Below are 21,493 nucleotides of genomic sequence, written 5' to 3'. Positions count from 1 at the left end.
ACACAACTTGATTTTCCCTGGAGGGCATATTTAAATGATATACACATTTACCCCTGATTTTTACTTCATACATCCAAAAACCGGATTTAGTTTCTATACAGTTCACCGTTTCACATCAAATCACTTTATTTCACCCCATAAATTAACATTGTATGCGCTTTAAAATATAATAGGAATTCCGCTTTGGCAGGGATCATGTGGTCCCTGAAAGTCTTGACACTTTGAATGCAGCACGTCCCACATTTAAAACGATTTATGCCAAGCAGTGAATGCAATTTCGGGTCTTGTTCGAATACGTCTTTGTTCACCTCCCCTATTCCCTTCAGCCAGGGAAAAACAGAACATGCGCTATGTTGCCACGTTTATGTATCCATACTTGCCAGTACGGCTATGACTAAATGTATAACGCAGTTTCTGTGTCCTTCTGACATTTCAACACCATCTGCGTCGCTGACATCCTAACTGAAGTAAACAGAGGGAGGTAGCAAGAGTTCCCGGATTGTAACCGAGCCTAGTTCGGGGCTGATGACGTGGGTGACCGTTACAGAGAGGGAGCAGCGCTGAAATTCAAATTTGAACGAAGAGCTGAAGTGTAACCGAAGCAGAGCACGGTTCATCTGCAGTCTGACTGTACGAAGACGACGACGGTAGGGGCTGGAAGCGGTCAGTCAAGTCGACTTAATCGGTATATGACTTCAGAATGGACCCTTTTACCGAGGTAAACGGCGCACGGCGATGATTTCGGCGCCTTTTTTTCTTGTTCTGAACTTAGTTGGGATTTAGCCTCGTGGTAGACTCTAACGACCAGGCAAATAGCTAACGACAGTCTAGCTTACTGAAATTCAGGAGCTGTGAATGTGTGGCTAAATTATTCCAGAGTAAATAATATTAAGCATGTATCATAACGTATATGTTACGCTAATTAGCAAGGGTTTTAGGCGAATACCACAGCTGGAAAAAAGGCATCGTTTTTCTCTTTGCCTTGATTTGCCTATTCGTTTAAAACAGTTAATTTTTAACATAGTTCATTCCTTTCTTTTTAAGGTTAGCGCTTTTGTGAATATAATTGCCTTTACCACGAGTCTGTGTTCGTTTTTAAGAACAACGACAGGGTAGGGCGGGGTGGGCCGTTTGTTTACCATGCAAACACAGGCTCGCTATGCTAAAGATGAATGGTTTCACTGAGAATAGGATCTAAAGTAGAACGTACAGAGAAGTACTTCATGGACAGAGTGAATTATGAGTGTGTTTTGTTCTGGTAGTGCAGTGTGTGAAAGTGGTGATTCAACGACTCAGAAGGAACTGCAGGTTTTTTCATGTCCCTGCCACATTACGTGGGAGCCTTTTTCAGTTCTAGGCACTGAGACGCTAACGGTGTCACATGACAAGAATTCCTCGGGAATGACAACCTGTAACTGAAATTTCCACCCGTTTCTGGGAGCCCGCCAGCGAAGTGTGTAAACTTCTGTTAGAGTCGTTTATACAATCAGAGAGGTGCTCTGCATGAACTGACTGCAGTGAGTGGGGGCTGATTGCAAAGTACTTAGTGGAAAAAATTCCCCATGCATGATATATAGGTTTGATGTGTTTTGGTATTATATAAAAAAAGCTACATTTCAAAAGAAATCATACACACTCTACAAAAATAAGTAACTCAAATGAGATATATTGTTATTAATTAAAAAATATTTAAATATGTTTGAGTTCTGTAATTGGAGACTTGTATTATGTATTATAGGCCCATATACACACAAGTTTATGTTTATGGATATATCCTCACATTCAAAAGAAAAACAATTTGTCACTGTTTAAAGTTTAAGTTTAAAACATATCTTGAATACAGCAGCTGTTGTTTCACATTTGGTGAAAACTTCATGATGAATGGTCCAAAAGGAATTATCCAAAGCTCCTTGGGATATAAACTTTTTAAAGCATTCACTTTCGTTGAAAGATATACACACACACAATGGAACCTCTACCTACGAACTTGATCCGTTCCGTGACCCGGTTCGTAGTAGTCTACCTTGAAGACGTGACGACTGGCTGGAGGAGTAACACAGGCCCTGGCTGTATGACGGGAGGTGGGGGGTGGGTGGAATAACGGAGAGTAGGTGGGTGAATGTGGGGAGACGAAGCGTAGCTACGGCTTAAATTAGCACGAATTTCGATACCTGTTATTTACACTACTGCTAAATTGCAAAAACTACAATTTGCTAATCTTAAAAGCTCACTCAAGTCTGGGCGCGCTGGGAGACTCGCCTACTGGGGCCAGTGGTCATTTCCAGACGCCGGCTCGGCGAAGGCTCGGATTCGTTTCTAGAGTCATGGTTCGTTGGTGGAGGCAAAAAATATTCAAATCCCCGGTTCGTATCTTGGAAAGTTCGTTAGTAGAGGTTCCACTGTATATATATATTATTTTTTCCTTCCCCTCATCTCCTAAGAAGTTACTATTTTAGCGATACATATCTTTCATTCGACAGCGACAACATGTAGATTGTGCATGATGACATTATTAATAAATTACCCATGACATCATTAAAAAAAAAAAAAGCTCATCTTTTATAAATAATAACATATTGAGATATTATACATATTTAAATTTTTTATTAGATGTGTCAGCCTTGGATAAAGCACACTGTCCAGTGTGTGTTCCCACCTCGTGCCCACTGATTCCTGTTAGGCTTCAGACACACTGGAACCGTGAATTGGATAGGGTTTTTTTTTTTTTTTTTTTTTTTTTTTTTTTTTTTTTTTTTTTTTTTTTCTTCCTCCTCCCCCCTTCCCCATCCAAAAATATGTAAGCCTGGAATTATACATTTAATGACTACTATTTTTTGTTTACTTAGAAACTCTTGGAGCGCACACGTGCACGCAGAGAAAACCTTCATAAAAAGATGGCAGAGAGACCTACATCAGCCAACAGACAAATGGTCAAACGGGGAAGAGAGCCACTAACAGATACAAACAGTGTAATTGCAGAACCTCAGATTGAAAAAGGTAACAAAACCCAGGTTTATTGTAATTGTATTGTTAAATAGTTAAACCACAGTAAACAGTTTGTGAACCATCCTTTAGAAATAATTAAAGACCTGTATTGACTAGGGTGATGTAGAGGTCAGATAAGCCTGAACTCCCTGGAGTCTAAGGCCTTTCGGCCACGTCTAAGGTGATCTGACATGCCTTGGTATTTTAGCAAATTTCACCTACCTAAAAAAGTTTGTTCCCAAAAAGCTACTCATGCTAATATTCAGTACAAACTCAGCAACAATAATGAGAGAAGTCTGTGTATCCGTCATCTGTTTTTTTGTTTAAATTAACTCTAAACATGGACTTCCCAAAAACCTATTTTCAAAGGTGCTGATATATATTGAAAAAAAAAAAAACCACATTGTGAACGTTTATGAAGTTTTATTTAGAGTTCTGAACTGTGTAGACATTGGTGTTGCCTACACACTGGTGTTTAGTTTTCTGATATTTTAAATAGTTTTGCTCTGAATCTAATGTGAAAGTGTATTTTTCTATACCTGTGGCTCTCACATTAACTATTCATGAGATAGGTGTGAAACACTGGTAAGAAATCCCCTCGCCGCTGTCAAAGATAATGGCCCGTTAGCCCCCACCACATCAGAGAGGCCAACTGAATCGTTTGTAAACTGTGCTATTTATTTAGCAAAGACAGACTACTTTGGAAAACAAAGCCTTACACATTTACAAAACATTTACCGCCATCTTAATTTTTCCTTTGCTAGATTATACTGCTGAACTAGTGTCAACCAGCACCAAACATGCTACAGAAAAATGAGTCGAATATATTACACTTACTCATCACAAAATGAAGATATTCCTCCTCAGGCAGCTGGAATGCATGGCTGCGCCATCTTGGAGCTCAGTGTGAAAGCAAAGCCATGTGCAAGTTCTGATTTATCCTGCTGGCAGAAGCGCCAAATATAGAGGGTTATAGCCCTGCTCTTGTTTTCTCCATCGGTCCAAAACACACGTTGGTAGGTGGATTGCTGACTCAAGTGTCCATAGGTATGACTTTGTCCCCCTCTAAAGGAGTGACACCCCCTCCAGGTTGTGGTCCTGCCTTGTGCCCAGTCGTTCTAGAAGAGGCATATGAGCTTACTGATTGACTGACTGACAGCGAATGTTGAAATGCGCGAGTAGGAACTGTTAATTCAGCCGTATATTGATTCTCGAGCAGTTCTCATCATAAAAGGCTTGTTTTCATTTTATTTAAGCTACTAAACCTGAATCTTTATTTTAGAAACAACTGAATTTGTGTTTGTAATATGTCATCCAGTTACAATGACTCTTAATGAAGTTATTTTAAATTTGGATATAACTTGGTCTTATTTTAATCAATGATCGATTTACAGGAAATCTTATTTTAAACTTCTTTAAACGTTTTAACAAATTGTCTTTTTCTGTACTTCATTGCAGTATGTCCCTCCTCAAAACCTTCTCCTTCAAAGCGCCGCTGCTCAGAGGAGAACACCCTCTTTACTGGGGAAGAGAACAAGGAGCCAGTTGCTCTTCATTGTACAGCCTCAGAGGCTATAACAGAAAAGAAGCCTCCAATGGTACCAAACAATATTCGCTGTGCATCAGTGGAAAATACAGTTGTCACTCCAAGCTCAGAGTCAACTGCACAGTATAATTGCCCTCCTTCAGGCACAGAGAAGATTGTGGCTGGTCCTTCACAGGCCATAACTATAGGCAGAGATAATGCTATGGAGCCTTCTGTCTTGGAGAAAGACAGCAAAGCTATTAAAGATGCTCCTGCTCCCATGCCACATCCCACTAGCATGAAGTCTCGTCTGAAAAAGCTGGCTGATCAGAGACAATACTGGGACTCAGAGGGTAGGATGAAATTTTTGTTAGTTAATATATTATTTATGATTGTAAACAAACAATATCCCTCTTAATTCCCAGAGTTAGCCATGTGAATTATTTTCTATTTTGTGTCATTTTAACCAAATGTAAACGCTGAACTCATGTTGAAGCACACTTTCACTCATTTTATCTTTAGTTTGGTCTTTTAGTTTTTGATCTATTTATTTTTTAAGTATTTCTAATTTTCACAACGTCATGTGATTCAAGATTACTTTGTTTCTGCAGTATTAATATTGGGAATGTTAATAACTTTTCAACTCTATATTTTAGGCAATTTGGAACCTGGACCCAACAGCATAGACCTATCTCCTCTTGTGCCCCAGAGAACAGAGGTTGCTTCAATTCCAGCTCCAACATTCACATCATCAGAGACACCGCTGGGCAGAAAGGGCAGACTGGCCAACCTTGCTGCCACAATTAATTCCTGGGAAGATGATCTTGGGCTTCAGCCTACATCCCAGGACAAGGCACAAGTTCTGCCTGCCACCGCTCATGCAGAAAAGAGTAGTAGTGGCAAGACCTGGGCTGCCACAAAGCCACCTCAGCCTGTCCTGTCAGCTAGCAAGTCTATCCACAACACTCAGCAGGTCAGTTGTAAAAACAAATGAGTACATTTTGGATAAACTGAGTCAGCTTTGCGAAATGATAATTGTACTACTTTAAAAATTATTTGTTTACAGATATTTCATATTTGATTTTTTTTTTAATAGCTGAAAGTTAATTCTCCAGTAAAATCATCCAGAGTGACTCCTCCCAGCCCTCAGAAGACTGAGTTGACCAAACACGTTAAAGGATTAGCCAGCCCTGTGTCCAGCCCACAGAAGATTTACTCTAGTCAGCCTTCCAATGCTCCCAAATCTCCAAGGGTACCTTCTAGTCCACGGACAATCCCATTGTCCAATAGTCCACAGAAGGCACAGGTACAATGCAAAAATCTGGGAGCTAACAGTATCTTTAATTCTAGTCCAATAAAGCCAAACTTCCTACCCAAGCCATCTCCAGTTGTGGGTCCTGCTTTGCCCAGTGAAAAACTGGCAAAGGAACCAGCACCTTTGCAGCAGAGAGGTCCGGCTGGAACTGCTTGTGAGTAAAACTGGAATATCCTTGCTTTTTTGTGTGATGAACACTGCAGAATGGGAGTAGTATGACCCACACAGTGAACAACATGCTGTGTAGTGAAACATATGATTCAGCCTCAGTTTAGCTGTGGTGTGGAAACATATCTAAACATCTCATGTTTTCAGACAAGGAGAACTATTTAAATGACCTTTAAGCCAAAACAGAGAACTTTCATAAACTGAACTACATTAATGTATATATTTTTTTTACTTGCATTTTTAGGTGGCGTTAAGTCATTTTTGGAACGTTTTGGGGAACGGTGCCAGGAACATAATGGTTCTCAGACAACATCCTCTACTGCTATACTGGCTCAAAAGCAGAAAATGGTGTGTTGTGTTATATTTTCCCTAATGTGAATTATTTTAACTTGAGGCAGAAGTTTTAACTAATGTCTTTTCATTTCAGGAACGTGAAGCAGAGCTTGCACAGATTCGCAGTCGGTTTCAGAATGGCAACACAGGGAAAGATAAAGAGAATCTTGAAGATATCAAGAATGAATCTGAATATAAGGTTAAAATGTTTTTTTGTTTAATTGTTGATGGTGATATCAGTTTGACAACAAATGTTTTAAAATGTGATTTTACCACCTCCTTGTTTCTACACTCCCTGTCCATTCTCTCAACTCTAATGTCCACTATATTAGAAATCACTTCCTTGATATTTTTGGTTTGGTTGACTATTCTAATTCCAGCAGTTACACTGAGGGATTTAAAAATTCCAGTAGCAGTGTGGTGTATGATCCACTCTTACCACACTAACCACCACATTAGTATCACTCCATTGCTCAGAATGATCCTCTACTCCAAACATACCAAACTTGCTTACTTGTTCTGAAGGAAATTGGCCAACTCCAGATCTGTTGTGTTGCCTCAAACTTTCAAGCACATGGCCAGTATTTCTTTTCATTTTACACCTGATGGTGTGTCCACTGTCAGTTCCTGTGGTCTAATGAGTTGCTATCGGCGATTCTCTTCTATATAAAGTTTGTACAGAAAAATCAGTAAAACTAGCCGCAAAGTCATTAAAGGAGGGAGAGTTGGCAAAATGTTGCAGGTGTACACTGCACCCCTGCCTAGATCTCAGTTGAAATAAAGTTCAATTTCTAAGTCTGAATATTTCACCATCTCAGTTTTAAAATGAACAAAGCAATCTTAATGAATTTATGAACCACCCCATTAAAGGTTTATTAATGCCTAATTTTAACTATAATACAAAGTGCAAGGACAGCGTGACTTTATTGGAACTGGGGAACACTACAATTTGTAATTTTAGATATTCTGTTACGTTCAGAATGTGGAAGAGACTCCTGAAAATTCAGACCCTGTGCTTTCCGATGAGTCTTCAGCAGTAGGCTTGGGTATTTTGGAGACTTCATCCAAGCTCAATGAAAAAGGTAATATTTCTATCCTGAAAATATTAAGATCTTTTGTTGTAGATTGGCAACATTTCAGAGTTTGTTAGGAGTAACTCTGTTTATACGTGCATGTGTGTAAATGCAGTTATATTGCTTTGGTGCATTACTCCCCTGCTTTTGGTCACTATCTTTGACAGTGAATTTTCTTCGATGAATCGTTTTGGTCTCTACTCGTATGAGCATGTTAATTTACTTCATGCCCTCTGTCTGTTTTGATCATATTTACATTTAAAATGTGTTTGCTTAACTAAATCGTTTCTTTTAGCAGAATGTGCAGTCCTGAAGCCTTCCCAGTCAAGTCCTTTGAAAGAAGTTCAGGTTTCTGTAGAAAAACCAGAAATCGCTGAGCAGAAAATAATAGAAGGTAAGAAAATAATAGCTTTCGATGTTGCTTGTATTCTTATGTGTTTGACAAAAAAAAAATCTTTTTAAACAAATGTTTTTTTTTTTTCCCTTCTTTCCAGAAGAGGAGATTCGTGAGATTGAAATGAATGTGGATGGCTCCATTAATTCTGAGGTCATTAACGATCTTTTCGGAGAGGTATTGGAGGAAAACGAAGGGCACAGTGCTGAGGAGGAGGATGCTCTGAACATCTCTTCTATGTCTTTGCTTGCCCCACTAGTAGAGACTGTGGCTGCTGTTGTTAAAAGCCCTGAGAAGAAACTCATGGTGAGTATATCACATTAAATTTTTTGCTTAGAGTACTTTAATCCATTCAATCATGGAGAATGCTTATCTTTGGACTTTGTGGGGGAGGGAAAAAAAAAAGGTTCTGTTTCTAAACTTTTTTTTTTTTTTTTTTTTGGGCTAACTTTTAGACCTCTACCCCAGCCAACTCATTTAATCAGAAGTCTGGGACACCTGATGGTGTGTCTAGGCCCACAAGGTTCCAGAGAGCACGAATGCAACAAGCTGGTTCTTCTGACAGTATTGAGACCTTAGAAGAACAGAAACTGCTATATAGGTATAGTCAAACAGTTGAATAGATATTAAAAAGAAAGTTGGGGAGATGGGGTGATGTTTTTATATATATATATATATATGTGTGTGTGTGTGTGTATTTTTCTATTTATTATTTCTTCTTTTTTTATATCAATTTCAGCATTGATGCATACAGATCAACTAGGGTAAAAGAGACAGAGAGACCACAAGTGAAACAGGTGATAGTGAGAAAAGAAGATGTCGCCAAAAGAGTGGAAGAATCCGGAAGCCCCAGTCACATTAACATTAAACAAAAAATGCAGGTAAAAAGAATAAGTTTAATATTTTTGTTTTTCGAAACTTTTTCATGTATAATTATTAGTTTCATCTAAAGAGAATGAATATATTTTGCATTGTGCGTTCAGATTCTGACCAATGAGATGAACCTGCAGCAAACAGTGATTCATCAGGCCAGTCAAGCATTAAATTGCTGCACAGATGAGGAGCATGGTAAAGGCTCTCAGGTGGAAGCAGAGGCTGAGAGACTTCTGCTTATTGCCAGTGAGTAGTGTCCAATTTGACAGCACAGTCATTTAAAAAGAGGGTTAGCAACACCATATAATGTGCAACAGAATGTGTTTTAGTGTCTAATAACTTCATATTCTTCGGTAGCTGAAAAAAGGGTGGCCCTAAAAGCTGAGCTGGAACGACTAAAGGCAGAAGGTCCCATTGCTCAAAAGAAATGCTCATTCATGGCTCAAGAGGATATGGGTGTGCCTGCTTCTAGGGGTTCCATCACACTGCAGGAGCTTCGATTACCTCTTAAGGCTGAGTTTGTCTGCTCTTCAGCCAACAAACCAGGTACCCATTTGTTCAGTAGCTACCAAGTAATATCTGCATTGTGAGAAACCTGGCCTGTCATTTTGTTATTATTGATTTGAAGATAAGTGTTAGTTGGCTTCACATGTGCTTGCCTTTACCTGCCCAGGCTGCTCATATATAAAAATCTATTTATATTCAGAATGACTCCAAGAAACCTCATCAATCACAAGATTAATGGCTTACAATTACACAATTTTTAATAAATAAATCTGATTTTAAAAAAAGCAGTGTGTGGAGTTTTTAAACTTGTAGTAATCTTGTAATTGTTTATTTTCATGATCTTGTTTTATTGAAGAATCTGGAAATCATTACTTTTTTGTAATGATCCGTGCTGGACCTGAGAACACAGTTGCAACTCCTCTAGCCAATACCCGCAGTGTACTCAGTGGGGATGCCTTGACCTTCTCTACCAGGTTTACTCTGTGAGTGTAGGTTTTATCTATTTGAACATCAGTATCTCCTATTATATTACCTCTGTTCTGATCTGCCTTTTATCACATTACAGTCCTAATGTGTCCAGTGATTTTGAGATTGACATTGAGGTCTACTATCTTGTAAGTATGTTTCACTTGGTGTGTGTGTGTTCGTGTTCTCATCCCTGTCTAAATCCATACAATTATATCTTATAAAGTTGATGACGCTGGTGTATGGAGAGGTTTCATAATTTGTTGTGCATACCCGAATAAAATAAATGTATTTTTATAAATGTTTTGTTTTTTACAGGTTCAAAAGCGAGAGCTGCCCAGTGATAAAAGAAAGAAGACAAACAAGTCCAAGGTACTGTTCTTTGGCCTGAGTGTATAATTATAGTTGGTCCATTTTCTTTTTCTTCCATTTTTAATATATATTAAGTTGATTGTTGTATTTTTTTAGGCTATCACTCCAAAGAGATTCCTTGCCATCTCTGTAAGTACACTTTCAATTTTTGTATTTTGTGCTTTTAATAATGTGGTCTTATGTTTAGGGATGCACCGTTTTTATTTTTTTATTTTTTTTAGGCCCAAAACAAAAACAGTTAATTAGCACCTTTGACATCCTATATGATTTAGTACAGCACTGAGTTTGTTTTGGAGAGTGAGGGAGAGAGTGGCATAAAGTATGATGCGAGAATGTGTTTGAGTGTTTGTAATTGTTTATCCTCGTATATCAGTAGCAAATTCAGATGCTGAATAAATCTTTATTTATTTCTATGTGCTTTCTATAAGAAGCCCTTCCTGCACTGTGTTGGTTGAGAGTGTCTTTCTGTCATTTAACCTGCTGTGTGTGTATTAAGCGTCACTGATATTTTACATTGGTTTTCACCACTGAGAAATTTAATCACAGAAACTGTTAAAAAAAAAAAAAAATCCACATGGAAGACGAAGTTGTATATTTAGTTTTGTCAACCATTTATGATTACAAAATTCTTAATTTTAATATTTTAAACTTTCTTCTTTCAGAAAACCAATCTACAAACACCTGGTGGGTATTGTGCTGAAAAATCTGATTATTATATATTTCACACTTGTCAATAAAGTTGCTTTTGACTTCATTTGCATTTATGAGTAAAACTATTTCCTTTCGTAGTAATGGCAAGCCCCGGGGGTCCCAATGCAGTGCGCACCAGTAACTTCATACTTGTTGGATCACACAAGTTAACATTGGCCTCTATTGGAAAGAATAAGTTTCTACTGGAAAAGGTAACCCTCTTGACTAATCTTTCTATTAATCATATCAGTGTTCACTAGTGATCTGTCAATAAAAGTTTAGCATAGAGTTTAAATATTTTTATTAAAGGTTAAGGAAGTGGTGTGTTTTAGTTGGGAAAAGGTAAAGGAGTAAAAGAATATGGTCTTTTGATTGTCCGCTTTACAGATTTGGCAAGCATGGTTTTAAGGTTGTACTCACAATAGGCAAGCCATACTAAGCCCAAGCATGTTTGACTGGTGTGATCACTCAGTATTGTGCCTGGGTATGGTACGCTAATTTGTGTCTAGACCCGGTTGAAGGGGTGGGCTAGGGCAGAGTTTCAGCTGAACACTAACCGGATCTCAGTCATGTGACACTCAATATAAACCAATATGGATCATGCTGGTCTACTGCTGAGGTGCAGTATTTGCTAGAAATGTGGCAATTGTGTTTGGGCTCAGTACAAGGCAACTGGGCCAAGTGTGAGTACAAACCAACACTTCTTGACTTTTGCATGCTATGCTATTACACATATCAGCTCACTTACTTACACTCATTTCTCTCTTTATCAGCTCACTTATATGCACTCATTTCTCTCTTTATAGATCAAATGTCAAGGGAGTGAAAGCAAGCTTCTCTGTGACATGTTTCAGAACAAGGTTTTCACATTTGTTCTACATTCCATAAATTGAGAGTTGTCTGCTTGCTTTTGTCCTACTAAGGTTCATTTATATACTTTGTAGGACAACACATTGTTACTAACTCAACATCCACTGTTTGGGCAGCTCTGTGTTTTGTTTGGTGTTCCCTCTGTTTTGAGCAAATGGTGTATATTGAGGCTGAGTAGCTTCTGTTGTCAAAAAATCTTACTAATTCTCTCTTGTCACCTGGGACATCTCAAACAATTTCAACATTGTGCAGTTACAACAATAACTCTCATTTCCAAATATATTTAGGTGCCATTCCTTTGCCCCATGGAAGGTCATATCTACCTTAAAATGCAGTGTGAGGTTGGTTCTCGTGTGGAAGAAAGGGGCTTCCTGGTGAGTGTTCTGTAAACTTGGTGCATCTTTCATTAAAAAAAAAAAAAGTAGCTTTGGTCATAATTTTCCTGTTACATTTTATAGACTATGTTTGAAGATGTCAGTGGTTTTGGAGCCTGGCATAGAAGATGGTGTGTCCTCTCAGGTTATTGCATCTCCTATTGGACTTACCCTGATGATGAAAAGCGCAAGGTAAAGTATGCAAGCTGAAGCCCATGTTATTATTTAATCGTGTGCCAATTTAATTAACGAATGACATGTCTTAAATAGAATCCAATTGGTCGCATCAATTTGGCCAGCTGTACGAGTCGTAAAGTGGAACCTGCTAACCGTGAATTCTGTGCCCGTCCCAATACCTTTGAGTTGATTACTGTGAGGCCACAAAGGGAGGATGACAAAGAAACGCTGGTTAGCCAGTGCAAGAACACCATGTGTGTCACAAAGTAAGACTACTCTCTTTTTCTTGTTACTTATTTATTTTATTTTCCTTGTGTGACTCTGTATAAAGGAAGTAAGGGTGTTTTTAATATATTGTGTCACTTTTGAGTGTATCAGACACAGCAGTGCTGTAAGAGTTTTAAAAAAATTTTCCCACTCTATATGACACATGAATTTGTTATATGCATAGTCAGAGAATCATCTGTTGCTGCTTTTTTGTTAGTTATCCTATAGTCTTCACTGATCACTGGAAGGACTTTTTTTTTTTTTTTTTTTTTTTTTTTTTTTTTTTTTTTTTTTTTTTTTTTTTTGGTAGTCTGTTAAATCCAGCAGCAACATAGGGGTGTTTAAAATCTCCAGCAGCACTGCTGTTCAGTGGTAATTCTCTGTTGGGACTGACATTCAGAGGTACAGTATGAAATGGGGCTAACAAATTAGGCAGAGCAACAAATGGAAAACAGTCTGTAGTTGTAGACCAACAAAACACATATGGCTAGTTGAGCTGGTTAAATGGACAAAAAGAGTAGAAACAAATGGGGGGTTGGCTTTAAAAGTTATCGCTTAAATATATATGTGAAATGTACAGTTCTATTGCATTTTCTTTTAATGTATAGGAACTGGCTGAGTGCAGACACTAAGGAAGAAAGAAATCTTTGGATGCAGAAACTCAATCAAATTCTAGTGGATCTGCGCATGTGGCAGCCCGACTCATGTTACAGGCCAGTGTGACCACCATCTGGTCTTTATGGACAAGATAATTAGTGGGTCATACTTTCACATAAAATTTCAACATGTTTGGCAGAGAAGTGCAATACAATATCATTTATGAAACGTTTACAGAATTATAATTAATTCTACATTTGGCATAGAGCATGGGCATTTGAAATGTTATAAAGCCATATTATAGACATTCAGTATTGACAAGAGCATAAAATTCTCATAGTGATCCACAGATTTTAGAGCAGCATTATGGTGGTCATATTGCTTAATGTCATGAACCTGGAAAGTATTACCTTAACCTTTAATGTCGTAAAAGGTAGGTGTTATTACCGGAACATGGACAAATAAACTTTCAAGGCTCTGAAAACTTTTATGTACTTTTTTTAAATAGTTGTAGAAAAGTAGAAACAAAAAATCCTTATGTACTGTTTCAAAATTTAAGAAAATGTCAGGTATGTAATTTATTCCCAGCAAAGCATACTAAGTTTAGTTACTGCTGTTTAAGACAAGGCTATATATAATTTTTTTTTTTTTTTTTTTTAAATGATTCACATTTTATTTAAAACGGCTGTTGTATGTGCTGTTATGAAATGGGGAATCAGCAATTCTGGACTTATAAGGATAATAGAACATGACGTTCTCACTTGTTATAATGCGGAAATGTCACCCTTCATATAATATTGCAATATATGATACAACATGGGGGGGTGAGGTATACATTCTAGCTAACCAAAATATGTGATGTTTACATTTTGATAAAATTAATACAACTGCGCATACTTTCAAATGTTTTAGCCTTCTGGAGTGACTAGTTATAGCTATAAAATCAAGGGTGCCTCCTCTTAATCACTGGCTGGTTTGTTCTCTTTTTTTGTTCAAGGTAAAGGGAATTGATTTTTATTTTTATTGTTTTTTTTTTTTAAATAAACATCTTCATGATGCCTTTTATATATTTATATTTATGTATTTTTAAGAGACAGCAAGTGGGTTAATCTATTTGTGTTATAACAAGGTGATATTTTGGTTTTCTTGAAGACAGTAGAGGGTAGATCCTTATGATAAATGAATTAGGTGTTCTCTCACTTAATTCTCATTTTGCAACAGCATCAACATTTACTTTTGAGAGGCATTTTATTATGCAGTGCTCCACAGCTCTATTCTTAGCATTTCCTTAATCTTGTAGTGGTAAGTCTAGTCCATTACCACCGCCTGTAAGGAAACTGTATAAGTGGTAGCTCTGTGATACTAAACTCTTTACTGTAGATTTTCTGCTGTAGGTGTCTACACAAGTTTTGATGATTGATCAATTTCACACGTTTAGTTGCAGAGATTTATTGACACAATCAGAAGGTTATTGCTTGCTTTCTGCTTTAAAAAAAAAAAGTTTATAGACGGTGTGTATTTATCCATTACAGTTCCATATTTCACTTGTTTGTACTATGTGACTAATACTCAAAAGGCACTTTTTTTTTTGTTTTTTTTGTTGAGTCTGTACCTCTTGTTTGTGCATGTTGTTTGAAACACTCCAAATACAGCTTAGGGTTTTCTGCAGTGCTGAAACTATAATGAAAGCCGAGCTCTAGCTAAACTATAGATATTTGTTTATATATATATATTTAGCACAATTATTTTGTTACCATACAGTCTGTTTAACTTTACCTTCTCCAGAGAACGAAAGCAGAATGCTACTAAGCATGTGCCTCACTGATATACACTGCCAGTGTTTGTAATAACATGTAACCATTTGCAATAAAGGTCTTCAGTGTGTCTGTTCTTTAGTGTTACATGTTGTGTATGATGTAATCAGATTACCAATAGTTTGAAAAAGGAAGCTTTCAGTGTACAGTCAACTACAACATAATATTTTATATGCTGCCTGATGTCAAACATTAGTGTGATTAACTATAATACAGATGGTAAAGACAAAAAATCTACAACATGAAATTGACAAGTCTGAAGAAATGTCCATCCTCAGTATTTACAATTCTTTCAGCTTTAAATAGAAATCTATTGCTCATGTTCCTTAAAGAATAAGATTTTCTATGTTTTACTAGAAACTTAAGAATATTGTGTATCATATTTTAACTGTTTGGAAAATACTAATAAAACAATGAATACAGACCATTCTTGTCTATAACGTTTATAAAGTATGGACAATGCTAGAACATTTACATAATTACTTCTCAATAAGAAAAAATATATTTAAAATGTTGAAGCTACGAAGAAACATTTATTTATTATTTTGTATCAAGCTGGTAGCCACCCTTGTTTATATCTGTTTGTACCCAACCTATGGTTTAGTGTGACTGATTTGAAGGTTTTTGTGTGTGTGTGTGTATTTCCTGGTATGTCTCCTCTTTCATGTACTGCATATGTATTCTGGTGGAGGCTTTTTTCACTTAATTAAACTTATTTTAATATGCTCGTTCTACAACGCGTTCAAGTAAACTACATGTTCCCCAACCGTGATGGCATCCGTAATAGGATGTTACACGTACTCCATGATTCTCTTCCCTCCAGTGTGTGCGACTGGTTTCCGAGTGACTGCCCAACGTCCAATGAAAGAGCGCGTTTTATGAAAGTGGGCCGGAGTTAATACCATTGAAGGGGAAAGGAGGGTGTCGCGGCTTCCTTTTTCCTTTGAGCTGGTGGATAGAAAGTTGTCCTGAGAGTCGCCCTTCTGCACCTGTGTTCACACTCGCCATGGCCCCCAGCACACAGTCAGACGAACTGCTCTCAGGTGTTCGGCGAGGGATCCGAGCCATTCTCCTGGGTCCCCCCGGAGCTGGAAAAGGAACCCAGGTTAGTTTCTGCTTGTGTCCTAATTCGCTCCACGTTCACTGTATGGAGCACCATGAAAGCTCCAAGGACGTGTGTTATTCACTCAAATGGGACCCCGTATGTGCACGAAGAATTGCATACACCTCCACTGTCGCTAACTGTTTTATGTTTTTCAATGTTTGTTTATAAAGGCCGTAATATTAAGATCTATGTAGTGCACTACATAGTGAGTAGGGAGCCATTCGAGATGCAGCCTCCGTGTGCTGGATTGCTAAGCTAGCATGAGGCTGAATTTAGCCTCTTATTAGGATTTTAATTCTCATTAAATTATACAGCACTTGGATCCGAAAGAAGCAACTGTTCCGTTCGTTTAATGTGGATTAGAAACGTTGAAAGAGAAGCTGAGATTGATAACTCCAGCATAAGCCCATTCAGAGAAAGGCCGCATGCTTTATTCAGACTGCAACGTTAACTGACCACACTTTCTTCTGAACAGCTCCACCACTGACACCCATGTGTCCAGCTTCGTCCCGAAGTCCTCCCCGAACGTCGAGGAGAGTGGGAGACACATCCACCAGTCTTTAAAGTTACAGGCTGCGTCCCAAATCGCGTACGATCAAAATAATCTGAATATTTAAAGTAGTGTAGTATGTGTATTATATTATTGTTTAAACACCGTTTGTGTGAATATCTCTCTATAAATCTTTCATTTTATTTTGGAAAGTCCATAGATTCAATATGCCCTAATAATCTACACACGTTTTATGACTGTAGTCGTGAAGTTTTATGACGTGGCCCCAGTCTTCAGTGAAATATTAAGAACTGATTGTCAAACCCTTAAGGTCAGTCAGTTCTCTAGGGGAACTGGGGTTGAGAAACACCTTTTCCATTTAGGTTAAAATTCAAGGCTGTGTCCCAAAACACATTACTACACATTATAGTTGAAGTATAGGCATGCAAGCATCTACAGCTCTCTCTTCCAGCATCAGATCTGACAGGATGGGCAGTTGGTCAGCGCAAGAGATACTTACATGTAGTTCATTTTAACGCACTAACTTGCATAGATCTAATTACCAAACGCTTGAATGAGATTGTTAACCTCATGTGTATGTTCATGTTCATGGGTATGTGTGATACAAGCTTAATTAAGACACAGTTTTGTCCAAACTCCTGGAATTAAAATGAAGATTTGAAATATATCTTTAGTTTGATAGCTCACAGGGATCAAGACTTGGTTTCTTGATATACGGCCTCACCATTGTTCATTTAAATGTTTTACGTACATAGCCGGTGCTGAGAGAATAATTTACTATTGTTAAAATAGACACATTTCTTTCTGTTAACATGTCCTTGCATAAACGTGTAGGAACAGGGCCTAACATGCCACATCATTTTGAAGATAAAATAAACGTATCTAGCTCAGTTGACTGAAGTAGACTGTGTCCAGCCTTGGTGCTGTAGTGGAACTCCATAGAGGTTAACTGTGTGGTCACTTTTTATTTATTTATTTATTTTTGCATGTCTAAAAATGTCTATTTAATGATTGAATAAATAATTACTGCTAAGTGCAATAGGTTTTTGATGTTCATTCATTGTCTGTAACCGCTTACCCAGTTCAGGGTCGGAGTGGAATCATTGGGCGCAAGGCAGAAATACACCCTGGAGGGGGCACCAGTCCTTCACAGGGCAACACACACACATTCACACCTACGGACACGGTGTCGCCAATCAACATGTGTTTTTTTTTTTTTTGTACTGTGGGAGGAAACCAGAGCACCCGGAGGAACACAGGGAGAACACACCACACTCACAGATAGTCACCCTGAGTGGGACTCGAACCCAGGTCCCTGGTGCTGTGTGACTGTGACACTACCTGCTGCGCCTCTGTGCTGCCAGGTTTTTTGAGGTTGAGTCACAGTAAATGTATTACTTGTGCTATATATCAACAAGGGTTATTCATGTTTGAGATGAATGAGCCAATGCAAGTGCCCTTCTGTACTCTGAGGCTATTCTTCCAGTCAGATTGGAATACTGTTGGCTTATTGGTGGAATATTTTATGACTGCCGTGATATGTTAGATGGCTATACACTTTTCTATCATTCATATGCTAAAGTTGGACAAAGTCAATCTAATCATTATGACCCTGATTTAACAACACATCGTTATCAGTGCACTGTGTCAGTTTCAGCTCAAGTCTCGTGACAAATATCCTAATGTCATATTTCATACTGTATATTGCTAAAATATTCTACAACTTTTTTTAAAAGAAATATTAAGTGTCAGAAACATACTCAGCTCCCTGCTTGCTAGCTTGGGTTTCACACTTTTTTTTGACTTGCATATTATAATTTACAAGAAAATATCTTTCTCCTCTTCTGGTTGTTACAGGCTCCTAGGCTGGCAGATAAGTTCTGTGTTTGTCATTTGGCCACTGGGGACATGCTGAGAGCAATGGTGGCCTCTGGGTCTGAACTTGGAAAGAGACTAAAACAGACCATGGACGCTGGCAAACTGGTAATGCTGATTAATTACTTTTCAGAAGAAATCAACCCCCTGTAGACCACAGCATGGTGTTTAATCTCTTGAATGTTTGTTTCCTCCCCTGTTGTCAATCTTTAGGTGAGCGATGAGATGGTGGTAGAGCTCATAGAGAAGAACCTGGACACCCCTCCCTGTAAAAATGGATTTTTATTGGATGGGTTTCCTCGCACTGTCAAGCAGGCAGAAATGGTGCATATGACCTGTAAAATTAATTAAAATTCCTTTTTAACATAAAGGAGGTATCTCACTGTCAATATCCAATCTATATCTGTTCTTCATTAGCTAGACGATCTGCTGGAGAAACGCTCAGAGAAGCTGGACTCTGTTATTGAGTTCTCTGTGGATGATTCTCTCTTGGTGCGCAGGATCTGTGGGAGGCAAGATTGTCTTTTTCATAAGCAACATTTCAAACCCCTTTATGAGCAAAAAGTATTTAATTTTGTATGTTACTTTCCTACATTTTTAATTGAGAACTTTTGTGTAGCTTCAAAATGGTGGCTTTTGTCCCTGTAAGTGTTTTCCAGACAGCGTTTGTTGATCAGCAAAGTAACATGTTAAAATGATAAAATGTTAAAGTTTCTTTAGCAGGTTTGATGTTGCATCTTTGCTGTAATTTGTGTGTATCTCAAAGCTGTGTTAGGGAACTGCATAGTTGGTGATTCTAGGGCTTGAAATAACCTAATTCCATGTAGGTTTTTATTAATCATTCACCAGCTGAATCAAACAACAGGACAATAATTATATTAATATTAACCTGCAGTTTCTGAAGTATTGCACTCAATACTTGCATCTCAATCCATCTTTAATTTTTCAGGCTCATTCATCAACCCAGTGGCCGTTCCTACCATGAGGAGTTTAACCCACCCAAAGAACCTATGAAGGATGATGTAGGTGGCTTGAAATATTACTTAATCTGTAAATTGAAATTAGAGTATCAATTCTAGGCCTTACTTAATATAATCTATAAGAAAATGTTCAAGTATTTCTAGAAACTCAGACTACAATTGAATTTGGCCATTTCACATACCATCTCTGTACTTTTTCAATGAACAACATTTAATACCTGCAGATTTACACCAGCAGTGTAATGGTGTTATGCATAATTCCTCTACAGAACATCTGTATCCCTGTATCCTTCTTCAAGGTACCTAGGGCTTAGACTGAAGAGGGAATTAATACTCCTCACAAGGGTTCAGTTTACTCTGTCACACTTCTCTCTGAAATATCATTACATGACCAGCAAAACATTACTTGGAAAGGCAAACCGTGCAAGTTCAATTTGAGTGGTTACAAAACATGTTTTATTAACAGTTCTTGAATCCACTTCATGCATTGCTTGGGAATATTGACACCGTCCCCCTTGTGGCAATAGGTGACTGGTGAACCTCTGTCCCGCCGTAGTGACGACAACGAGAATACCCTGCGCTCAAGACTGGAGGCCTATCATAAACAGACCTCCCCACTGGTGCAGTACTACAGGGCCCAAGGCTTGCACCATGCCATTGATGCTTCTCAGTCACCGGACCTCGTCTTTGCCTCTATCCTCGCTGCCTTCTCAACTGTCACCTGTAAAGACCTTGTGTTTTTCATCTAAACATTTCCTTCATCCCTCTGTTTTTTCCTTGCCTTTAGAGGTTCTACTCTATTCCACGGTCTGTTTTTTTTTTTTTTTTTTTTTGCAAGGTTTGGGCTATAACTTTAAAACAAATGTAGTGTGGGTGGTTGTCAGCGTACGCTTGATTGAAACCATGGTTCTGAGTTAGCCCCAGTGCCTCTGTTAATGTGACATCAGTCAGTCAACGCTTGAAGTGTCATGATTCACTCCTCACTGTTGGCTAAAAATGTTGTATCTTCATAATTATTGTATAACGTAGTGTATATCTGTACATACATGAACATGTATTTCAAGCAATAGTATTCAGTTATTCATGAAAAATATAGTAAAGAGTAGCATTTCCAAATTGCATTTGAAAATGAACGGAACAAAGAAACAAGCTTTTGTTCTGACAGTAACTATATTTATTTTACCTCTAGATTACTGGGTATCTAATGTACCTACAAGCAATCAAGGGCCCTTTATGTTTCAGGTGTTCACCTACAGGTACTACCAGGTCCAGACAAACCAGCCTGGAGAGAACTAAAACTGAGTAGTCTCATACACTGGGCCAGCTTAGCCAACAGCAGTCTCTGTTAGGTTCATGCACTTTTCCTGGCAACAGGTTCCTTTTCCTTTACTTTCCTTTGGATTTATCCTTTTATCTTTTTTCTTACTGCATGACAAATTATTATTGAATCTATGATTTAATATTTTAGCTAATCTATGAAGCTTTTGTCTGCATTTAATCCTCTTAACCATACTATTCAAATGTGGCTATAATTGTTTTTTTTTTGACTGTTTACATGAATATAAGCTTTGAATTAATTGCACTGTATTCTGGTGAAATGTAAACCTAATTGCACTTTCATTTGGGCTGGATCTTGTAGTTCTGCTCTTATCCACCAGAGGGCATGAGATTTCAGTTCATTTTTATTAAGTTTTTGTAATTGCTGCACTTAGAGCCAAAACTGAGGTCATAAAGGTGTGTTTCAGTGCATGTGTCCTGAACTAAATGCTTAATTACTTAAGGCTTCTTTTTCCTTCTACAGCTATTTGAAACTCCTCATCCACCATCTCGTCTGATCCAGATGATACAAAAATGGGAGGGTGTCTAATAGTGTGTAATTTAAATTTGCAACTATTTGGATAGTTGGTTTGCTTTATCTCAGGCACTCTACCAGGAATGAAACACAACAAAGTGGCCCTGATAATGTTTCCAGTGAAATAAAAGAACCTATTTTCTACTACCTTCAACTGCTTTGTAATTTGGGTTTTTGTTGGTTTCTGTGAAATGGTGAGTAAGACATCTGCTGAAATGGGTGAGGGAAAGACACCTTGTATAGCCCTCTTTTAATGAGTGCTTATTACGAGTGACTATTGGAATTTTCTAAATGTTTAACATGTATTTCAAGGATATATATAATGTGTGTATGTGTGTGTGTGTATATATATATATATATATATATATATA

At 37.9% G+C, this 21,493-nt stretch overlaps 2 protein-coding genes across 5 annotated transcripts; both read left to right on the top strand.

Moving 5' to 3' along the window:
* The first annotated feature begins 575 nt into the window (after positions 1 to 575).
* Positions 576 to 15,172, top strand: anln (anillin, actin binding protein). 3 transcript variants are annotated; one of them, XM_066675461.1, is made up of 25 exons: positions 576 to 718; positions 2,847 to 2,997; positions 4,444 to 4,863; positions 5,167 to 5,483; positions 5,607 to 5,979; positions 6,238 to 6,341; positions 6,421 to 6,525; positions 7,306 to 7,408; positions 7,698 to 7,793; positions 7,894 to 8,099; positions 8,249 to 8,394; positions 8,533 to 8,674; positions 8,777 to 8,912; positions 9,024 to 9,212; positions 9,529 to 9,655; positions 9,739 to 9,787; positions 9,957 to 10,010; positions 10,107 to 10,139; positions 10,673 to 10,694; positions 10,800 to 10,912; positions 11,507 to 11,560; positions 11,858 to 11,944; positions 12,029 to 12,136; positions 12,215 to 12,387; positions 12,997 to 15,172. In XM_066675461.1, exons 1-25 carry the CDS (start codon positions 701 to 703, stop codon positions 13,109 to 13,111), a joined length of 3,441 nt encoding a protein of 1,146 aa, XP_066531558.1. In that variant the 5' UTR covers positions 576 to 700; the 3' UTR covers positions 13,112 to 15,172. The 3 variants fall into 3 exon arrangements, with proteins under 3 accessions (XP_066531558.1, XP_066531557.1, XP_066531560.1); XM_066675460.1 differs by having other exon boundaries at positions 7,695 to 7,793; XM_066675463.1 differs by lacking the exon at positions 11,507 to 11,560 and having other exon boundaries at positions 7,695 to 7,793.
* A 519-nt stretch (positions 15,173 to 15,691) lies between these two features.
* ak2 (adenylate kinase 2) lies at positions 15,692 to 21,358 on the top strand. Of its 2 annotated transcripts, XM_066674627.1 has the most exons (7): positions 15,694 to 15,904; positions 18,273 to 18,398; positions 18,504 to 18,614; positions 18,708 to 18,802; positions 19,240 to 19,312; positions 19,798 to 19,993; positions 21,072 to 21,358. In XM_066674627.1, the coding sequence occupies exons 1-7, from the start codon at positions 15,806 to 15,808 to the stop codon at positions 21,077 to 21,079; spliced, it is 708 nt and encodes a 235-aa protein (XP_066530724.1). In that variant the 5' UTR covers positions 15,694 to 15,805; the 3' UTR covers positions 21,080 to 21,358. The 2 variants fall into 2 exon arrangements, with proteins under 2 accessions (XP_066530723.1, XP_066530724.1); XM_066674626.1 differs by lacking the exon at positions 21,072 to 21,358 and having other exon boundaries at positions 15,692 to 15,904; positions 19,798 to 20,034.
* The last annotated feature ends 135 nt before the right edge of the window (positions 21,359 to 21,493 follow it).

Source organism: Hoplias malabaricus, chromosome 6 (assembly GCF_029633855.1).
Source record: "Hoplias malabaricus isolate fHopMal1 chromosome 6, fHopMal1.hap1, whole genome shotgun sequence".
Classification (NCBI taxonomy): domain Eukaryota; kingdom Metazoa; phylum Chordata; class Actinopteri; order Characiformes; family Erythrinidae; genus Hoplias; species Hoplias malabaricus.
The sequence above is the reverse complement of the archived record's forward strand: the minus strand, read 5'-3'. Positions and strand labels throughout refer to the sequence as shown.

Coding starts and splice junctions, on each gene's coding strand:
- anln (XM_066675460.1), top strand. Junction 2,998..4,443: donor AGAACCTCAGATTGAAAAAG/GTAACAAAACCC, acceptor ACTTCATTGCAG/TATGTCCCTCCTCAAAACCT. Junction 7,794..7,893: donor TGAGCAGAAAATAATAGAAG/GTAAGAAAATAA, acceptor CCTTCTTTCCAG/AAGAGGAGATTCGTGAGATT.
- ak2 (XM_066674626.1), top strand. CDS start 15,806: ATGGCCCCCAGCACACAGTCAGACGAACTGCTCTCAGGTGTTCGGCGA. Junction 15,905..18,272: donor GAGCTGGAAAAGGAACCCAG/GTTAGTTTCTGC, acceptor TGGTTGTTACAG/GCTCCTAGGCTGGCAGATAA. Junction 19,313..19,797: donor AAGAACCTATGAAGGATGAT/GTAGGTGGCTTG, acceptor TTGTGGCAATAG/GTGACTGGTGAACCTCTGTC.